This window comes from Lampris incognitus, chromosome 15 (assembly GCF_029633865.1).
Source record: "Lampris incognitus isolate fLamInc1 chromosome 15, fLamInc1.hap2, whole genome shotgun sequence".
Taxonomy (NCBI): domain Eukaryota; kingdom Metazoa; phylum Chordata; class Actinopteri; order Lampriformes; family Lampridae; genus Lampris; species Lampris incognitus.
This window is the reverse complement of record NC_079225.1, coordinates 8,180,684-8,190,738: the sequence shown is the minus strand read 5'-3', so window position 1 is coordinate 8,190,738 and position 10,055 is coordinate 8,180,684. Positions and strand designations below refer to the sequence as shown.

Here is a 10,055-nt window from a genome sequence, read left to right as displayed (position 1 = left end):
ATATAGATATATTTTATATATAAACTAAATCAGTAGAAGTTATGAAATATATAAATACTTTATATACAAACTAAATCAGTAGAAGTTATGAAATATATATATTTTATATACCAACTAAATCAGTAGAAGTTAAGAAATATATATATATATACTTTATATACAAACTACATCAGTAGAAGTTATGAAATACTATATATAGTCTATATATATTTTGACGATATGTCAAAGATATGTCGTCGCTCTGTTGGACTGCGTGGGGAGTCTAGGACCGCGCGGAAAGCTTTTCCGGTGTGGCGGCCTCTGCGGCTCGTGGAGCAGGCCGGTCGGAGAGAGGCAGGGGGGTGAGCGCGAGCATGCAACGGACAGAGAGCCGGTAGAGCGCGAGGGAGAGAGCGACAGCGACGACCGCTGGGCCCGCGCCTGACACGGACGACACGGTAAACACGCGCACACACGGTAACGACACACGGTAACGACACGCGCCGCCTTCGGCTAGGGGACGCGCGGGTTAGCCCTGGCGCGCGAGCGGGTCCCGACCAAAGTGGGTTCCGGTTGGGACGAGGCGTTTTAAACCGAGCCGCGCTGTTTAGCAGGCCGACCGGAACCTCGCCACGGCCCGGCCGTGTGTCCGCGTGCCACACACCTCCGGCAGGTGAAGTCCGCGCGCAGTCCCCCCCCCCCCCCCACACACACACACATGCACAGACACATCGGAGCGCGCGACACCGGCGCTATGGCGGGCGAGCGCGCGCCTGGCTGCCGGGGTGAACGGGTGCATTCGGTGCGAGACGGCGCCGTGTTGATTGTGTTGCCCGCGAGCTGCCGTCTTGACAGACAGCCGAGCCGCACCTGCCGCGCCCCGTCCGGCCTTCCGGTCTGCCGGGGGCCAATCGGTAAGGCCGCGCGTGGCGGCTCGTGAGGTTTCCACACAGCCGCGCGCGGCAGCTTTTCCTCTGCGCCACCACGTCTCCTCCCCCTCGTGCAGGCCCGTGGTGGGCCTGCGATGACGCCACAAGCGGCTGCTGGCACGCGCATCTTCATATACAGCGGCGTGCACACTCACTACATGAGCGTTACACACATGACGTGCAGACTCACTACATCAGCGTTACACACATGACGTGCAGACTCACTATATGAGCGTTACACATGACGTGCAGACTCACTATATGAGCGTTACACATGACGTGCAGACTCACTATATGAGCGTTACACATGACGTGTAGACTCACTACATCAGCGTTACACACATGACGTGCAGACTCACTATATGAGCGTTACACATGACGTGCAGACTCACTATATGAGCGTTACACATGACGTGCAGACTCACTATATGAGCGTTACACATGACGTGCAGACTCACTACATCAGCGTTACACACATGACGTGCAGACTCACTATATGAGCGTTACACATGACGTGCAGACTCACTATATGAGCGTTACACATGACGTGTAGACTCACTATATGAGCGTTACACATGACGTGCAGACTCACTACATCAGCGTTACACACATGACGTGCAGACTCACTATATGAGCGTTACACATGACGTGCAGACTCACTATATGAGCGTTACACATGACGTGCAGACTCACTATATGAGCGTTACACACATGACGTGCAGACTCACTACATCAGCGTTACACACATGACGTGCAGACTCACTATATGAGCGTTACATATGACGTGCAGACCCACTATATGAGCGTTACACATGACGTGCAGACTCACTATATGAGCGTTACACATGACGTGCAGACTCACTACATCAGCGTTACACACATGACGTGCAGACTCACTATATGAGCGTTACACATGACGTGCAGACTCACTATATGAGCGTTACACACATGACGTGCAGACTCACTACATCAGCGTTACACACATGACGTGCAGACTCACTATATGAGCGTTACACATGACGTGCAGACTCACTATATGAGCGTTACACATGACGTGCAGACTCACTATATGAGCGTTACACATGACGTGTAGACTCACTACATGAGCGTTACACACATGACGTGCAGACTCACATCAGCGTTACACATTTCGTGCAGACTCACTACATCAGCGTTACACACATGACGTGCAGACTCACTATATGAGCGTTACACACATTTCGTGCACACTCACTACATCAGCGTTACACACATGACGTGCAGACTCACTACATGAGCGTTACAAATGACGTGCAGACTCACTACATTGGCGTTACACATGACGTGCAGACTCACTATATGAGCATTACACACATGACGTGCAGACTCACTACATGAGCGTTACACACATGACGTGCAGACTCACTATATGAGCGTTACACACATGACGTGCAGACTCACTACATGAGCGTTACACACATGACGTGCAGACTCACTATATGAGCGTTACACATGACGTGCAGACTCACTATATGAGCGTTACACACATGATGTGAAGACTCACTACATCAGCGTTACACATGACGTGCAGACTCACATCAGCGTTACTCATGACGTGCAGACTCACTATATGAGCGTTACATACATGACGTGCAGACTCACTACATGAGCGTTACATACATGACGTGCAGACTCACTACATCAGCGTTACTCATGACGTGCAGACTCACTATATGAGCGTTACATACATGACGTGCAGACTCACTATATGAGCGTTACACACATGATGTGAAGACTCACTACATCAGCGTTACACATGACGTGCAGACTCACATCAGCGTTACTCATGACGTGCAGACTCACTATATGAGCGTTACACACATGACGTGCAGACTCACTATATGAGCGTTACATACATGACGTGCAGACTCACTGCATGAGCGTTACACACATGACGTGTAGACTCACTACATGAGCGTTACACATGACGTGCAGACTCACTACATGAGCGTTACACATGACGTGTAGACTCACTACATGAGCGTTACACACATGACGTGCAGACTCACTACATGAGCGTTACACACATGACGTGCAGACTCACTACATCAGCGTTACACATGACGTGCAGACTCACTACATGAGCGTTACACATGACGTGCAGACTCACTATATGAGCGTTACACACATGACGTGCAGACTCACTACATGAGCGTTACACATGACGTGCAGACTCACTATATGAGCGTTACTCATGACGTGCAGACTCACATCAGCGTTACACATGACGTGCAGACTCACTACATAAGCTTTACACACATGACGTGCAGACTCACTATATTAGCGTTACACACATGATGTGCAGACTCAGTACATGAGCGTTACACACATGACGTGCAGACTCACTATATTAGCGTTACACACATGACGTGCAGACTCACATCAGCGTTACACATGACGTGCAGACTCACTACATGAGCGTTACCCATGACGTGCAGACTCACTACATGAGCGTTACACACATAACGTACAGACTCACTATATGAGCGTTACACACATGACGTGCAGACTCAGTACATGAGCGTTACACACATGACGTGCAGACTCACTACATCAGCGTTACACACATGACGTGCAGACTCACTATATGAGCGTTACACATGACGTGCAGACTCACTATATGAGCGTTACACATGACGTGCATACTCACTATATGAGCGTTACACACATGACGTGCAGACTCACTACATCAGCGTTACACACATGACGTGCAGACTCACTATATGAGCGTTACATATGACGTGCAGACTCACTATATGAGCGTTACACATGACGTGCAGACTCACTATATGAGCGTTACACATGACGTGCAGACTCACTACATCAGCGTTACACACATGACGTGCAGACTCACTATATGAGCGTTACACATGACGTGCAGACTCACTATATGAGCGTTACACATGACGTGCAGACTCACTATATGAGCGTTACACACATGACGTGCAGACTCACTACATCAGCGTTACACACATGACGTGCAGACTCACTATATGAGCGTTACACATGACGTGCAGACTCACTATATGAGCGTTACACATGACGTGCAGACTCACTATATGAGCGTTACACATGACGTGCAGACTCACTACATCAGCGTTACACACATGACGTGCAGACTCACTATATGAGCGTTACACATGACGTGCAGACTCACTATATGAGCGTTACACATGACGTGTAGACTCACTACATGAGCGTTACACACATGACGTGCACACTCACATCAGCGTTACACATTTCGTGCAGACTCACTACATCAGCGTTACACACATGACGTGCAGACTCACTATATGAGCGTTACACACATTTCGTGCACACTCACTACATCAGCGTTACACACATGACGTGCAGACTCACTACATGAGCCTTACAAATGACGTGCAGACTCACTACATTGGCGTTACACATGACGTGCAGACTCACTATATGAGCATTACACACATGACGTGCAGACTCACTACATGAGCGTTACACACATGACGTGCAGACTCACTATATGAGCGTTACACACATGACGTGCAGACTCACTACATGAGCGTTACACACATGACGTGCAGACTCACTATATGAGCGTTACACATGACGTGCAGACTCACTATATGAGCGTTACACACATGATGTGCACTCACATCAGTGTTACACATGACGTGCAGACTCACTACATGAGCGTTACACATGACGTGCAGACTCACTATATGAGCGTTACACACATGACGTGCAGACTCACTACATGAGCGTTACACATGACGTGCAGACTCACTATATGAGCGTTACTCATGACGTGCAGACTCACATCAGCGTTACACATGACGTGCAGACTCACTACATAAGCTTTACACACATGACGTGCAGACTCACTATATTAGCGTTACTCATGACGTGCAGACTCACATCAGCGTTACACATGACGTGCAGACTCACTACATGAGCGTTACCCATGACGTGCAGACTCACTACATGAGCGTTACACACATAACGTACAGACTCACTATATGAGCGTTACACACATGACGTGCAGACTCAGTACATGAGCGTTACACACATGACGTGCAGACTCACTACATCAGCGTTACACACATGACGTGCAGACTAACTACATGAGCGTTACACACATTACGTGCACACTCACTATATGAGTGTTACACATGACGTGCAGACTAACTATATGAGCGTTACACACATTTCGTGCAGACTCACTGCATGAGCGTTACAAACATGACATGCAGACTCACTACATGAGCGTTACACACATGACGTGCACTCATATGAGCGTTACACATGATGTGCAGACTCACTATATGAGCGTTACACACATGACGTGCATACTCACTATATGAGCGTTACACCTGACGTGCAGACTCACTATATGAGCATTACACACATTTCGTGCAGACTCACTGCATGAGCGTTACAAACATGACGTGCAGACTCACTACATGAGCGTTACACATGACGTGCACTCATATGAGCGTTACACATGATGTGCAGACTCACTATATGAGCGTTACACACATGACGTGTATACTCACTATATGAGCGTTACACATGACGTGCAGACTCATTACATGAGTGTTACACATGGCGAGCAGACTCACTATACGAGCGTTAGACACATTTCGTGCAGACTCACTGCATGAGCGTTACAAACATGACGTGCAGACTCACTCTATGAGCGTTACACACATGACGTGTAGACTCACTACATGAGCGTTACACACATGACGTGCACACTCACATCAGCGTTACACATTTCGTGCAGACTCACTACATCAGCGTTACACACATGACGTGCAGACTCACTATATGAGCGTTACACACATTTCGTGCACACTCACTACATCAGCGTTACACACATGACGTGCAGACTCACTACATGAGCGTTACAAATGACGTGCAGACTCACTACATTGGCGTTACACATGACGTGCAGACTCACTATATGAGCATTACACACATGACGTGCAGACTCACTACATGAGCGTTACACACATGACGTGCAGACTCACTATATGAGCGTTACACATGACGTGTAGACTCAGTACATGAGCGTTACACACATGACGTGCAGACTCACTATATGAGCGTTACACATGACGTGCAGACTCACTATATGAGCGTTACACATGACGTGTAGACTCAGTACATGAGCGTTACACACATGACGTGCAGACTCACTATATGAGCGTTACTCATGACGTGCAGACTCACATCAGCGTTACACATGACGTGCAGACTCACTACATGAGTGTTACCATGACGTGCAGACTCACTATATGAGCGTTACACAGATGATGTGCAGACTAATTATATGAGCGTTACACACATGACGTGTAGACTCACTACATGAGCGTTACACATGACGTGCAGACTCACTATATGAGCGTTACACAGATGATGTGCAGACTAATTATATGAGCGTTACACACATGACGTGTAGACTCAGTACATGAGCGTTACACACATGACGTGCAGACTCACTGTATGAGCGTTACTCATGACGTGCAGACTCACATCAGCGTTACACATGACGTGCAGACTCACTACATGAGTGTTACCATGACGTGCAGACTCACTACATGAGCGTTACACAGATGATGTGCAGACTAATTATATGAGCGTTACACACATGACGTGCAGACTCACTGTATAAGCGATACACACATAACGTACAGACTCACTTCATGAGCGTTAGACATGACGTGCAGACTCACTACATGAGCGTTACACATGACTTGCAGACTCACTATATGAGGGTTACACACATGACGTGCAGACTCACTACATGAGCGTTACACATGACATGCAGACTCACTATATGAGCGTTACACATGACGCGCAGACTCACTACATGAGCGTTACACACATGACGTGCAGACTCAATACATGAGCGTTACACATGACGTGCAGACTCACTATATGAGCGTTACTCATGACGTGCAGACTCACTACATGAGCGTTACACACATGATGTGCAGTGTCACTACATGAGCGTTACACATGACTTGCAGACTCACTATATCAGTGTTACACACACGATGTGCAGACTCACTATATGAGCCTTGCACATATGACACACAGACTCACTATATGAGCATTGCACATATGACACACAGACTCACTATATGAGCGTTGCACATATGACGTGCAGACTCACTATATGAGCGTTGCACATGACGTGCAGACTCACTGTATGAGTGTTACACACATGACATGCAGACTCACTGTATCAGCGTTCCACACATGACATGCAGACTCACTATATGAGCGTTACACACATGACGTGCAGACTCACTACATGAGCGTTGCACATGACGTGCAGACTCACTGTATGAGTGTTACACACATGACATGCAGACTCACTGTATCAGCGTTACACACATGATGTGCAGACTCACTATATGAGCGTTACACACATGTCATGCAGACTCACTTTATGAGCGTTACACACATGACACACAGACTCACTATATGAGCGTTGCACATATGACACAAAGACTCACTATATGAGTGTTACACACATGACGTGCAGACTCACTGTATGAGTGTTACGCACATGACATGCAGACTCACTATATGATCGTTGCACACATGACGTGTCCGTATGTAACCTGCGGGTTGGCCTACATACTGCAACTTGGGCTCCCTGGAGAAGTTGGTTGACCTTGGGCTTTTGGCTGGGATCTCTTTGTATGGGGGGGGGGGGCAGGTATTGCACAGTTTTCACACTCCTTTGTAGCTCCTCTTCACTTTAGCAACCCGGCCATCCTGTCATTTAGTATACATTTGTCCTGTTCTGTTGTGCGTCCACCAAACCTGGTTTTGTTCAAAGCTATCCTTACCCCAGCAGGTCCCTGTGGGGACAGCTGTGAGAACGACAAGCCAGGTGTGTGTGTGTGTGTGTGTGTGTGTGTGTGGGTGTGGGTGTGGGTGTGCGTGTACTTTTTTACATTCAGTGTACATTCAGGATGTTCCCCCCTTTTCTCCCCAGTTCACTTGTACCCATCTAATTACCCCACTCTTCCAAGCCGTCCCGGTCTCTGCTCCACCCCCTCTGCTGATCCGGGGAGGGCTGCAGACTACCACATGTCCTCTCCCATACATGTGGAGTCACCAGCCGCTTCTTTTCACCTGACAGAGAGGAGTTTCACCAGGGGGACGTAGCACGTGGGAGGATCACGCTATTCCCCCTCCCCCCCCGGACAGGCACCCCGACCGACCAGAGGAGGCGCTATTGCAGCGACCAGGACACATACCCACATCCGGCTTCTCACCCGCAGACGTGGCCAGCTGTGTCTGTAGGGACGCCCGACCAAGCCGGAGGCAACACGGGGATTCGAACCGGTGATCTCCGTGTTGGTAGGCTACGCTACCTGGACGGCCCCCTCATTCGGTGTCCTTTTCTCTGTCTTCTCCCAGGGGAGCAGGAGGGCTGACAGGCTGACAGACAGGCGGACACACTGAATGACGTCACACCTGGTGCTTCCGAGGACATTCCCCATGTTTTGATCCATTTGATTTTTTACTGTCTGAACTTGGTTTGACGAGACATTCTGCCATGCCATCCAACAGCCCGACTGCCAGCGAACCACCCCACACCCCGGAGGACGACCACTCCAACAACCTGGTGAGAGAACCCCACACAGACACACACACACACACACACACACACACACACACACACACACAGACTAAAGGTTAGATAGATAGATAGATAGATAGATAGATAGATAGATAGATAGATAGATAGATAGATAGATAGATAGATAGATAGATAGATAGATAGATAGATAGATAGATAGATAGATAGATGGATGGACGTTGGATGGATGGATGGATGCTAGATAGATAGATAGATAGATAGATAGATAGATAGATAGATAGATAGATAGATAGATAGACAGACAGACAGACAGACAGACAGACAGACAGACAGACAGACAGACAGACAGACAGATAGACAGATAGATAGATAGATAGATAGATAGATAGATAGATAGATAGATAGATAGATAGATAGATAGATAGATAGATAGATAGATAGATAGATAGATAGATAGATATACAGATAGATAGATAGATAGATAGATAGATAGATAGATAGATAGATAGATAGATAGATAGATAGATAGATGGACGTTGGATGGATGGATGGATGCTAGATAGATAGATAGATAGATAGATAGATAGATAGATAGATAGATAGATAGATAGATAGATAGATAGATAGATAGATAGATAGATAGATAGATAGATAGATAGATAGATAGATAGATAGATAGATGGATGGACGTTGGATGGATGGATGGATGCTAGATAGATAGATAGATAGATAGATAGATAGATAGATAGATAGATAGATAGATAGATAGATAGATAGATAGATAGGTAGATAGGTAGATAGATAGATAGACAGACAGACAGACAGACAGACAGACAGACAGACAGATAGATAGATAGATAGATAGATAGATAGATAGATAGATAGATAGATAGATAGATAGATAGATAGATAGATAGATAGATAGATAGATAGATGGACGTTGGATGGATGGATGGATGCTAGATAGATAGATAGATAGATAGATAGATAGATAGATAGATAGATAGATAGATAGATAGATAGATAGATAGGTAGATAGATAGATAGATAGATAGATAGATAGATAGATAGATAGATAGATAGATAGATAGATAGATAGATAGATAGATAGATAGATAGATAGATAGATAGATAGATAGATAGACAGACAGACAGACAGACAGACAGACAGACAGACAGACAGACAGACAGACAGACAGACAGATAGATAGATAGATAGATAGATAGATAGATAGATAGATAGATAGATAGATAGATAGATAGATAGATAGATAGATAGATAGATAGATAGATAGATAGATAGATAGATAGATAGATAGATAGATAGATAGATGGATGGACGATGGATGGATGGATGGATGATAGATAGATAGATAGATAGATAGATAGATAGATAGATAGATAGATAGATAGATAGATAGATAGATAGATAGATAGATAGATAGATAGATAGATAGATAGATGATGGATGGATGGACGTTGGATGGGTGGATGGATGGATGGAT

The 10,055-nt window shown here is 46.2% G+C and overlaps 1 protein-coding gene across 1 annotated transcript in view; it reads left to right on the top strand.

Moving 5' to 3' along the window:
- Positions 1 to 326: 326 nt before the first annotated feature.
- The window catches only part of LOC130125486 (DNA (cytosine-5)-methyltransferase 3A-like), a 204,094-nt gene continuing 194,365 nt past the window's right edge, over positions 327 to 10,055 (top strand). The window contains exons 1-2 of the mRNA XM_056295062.1: positions 327 to 437; positions 8,367 to 8,574. Of these exons, the coding sequence (XP_056151037.1) occupies positions 8,506 to 8,574 (69 nt within the window). The 5' untranslated portion in view covers positions 327 to 437; positions 8,367 to 8,505. The remainder of the gene's footprint in view (positions 438 to 8,366; positions 8,575 to 10,055) is intronic.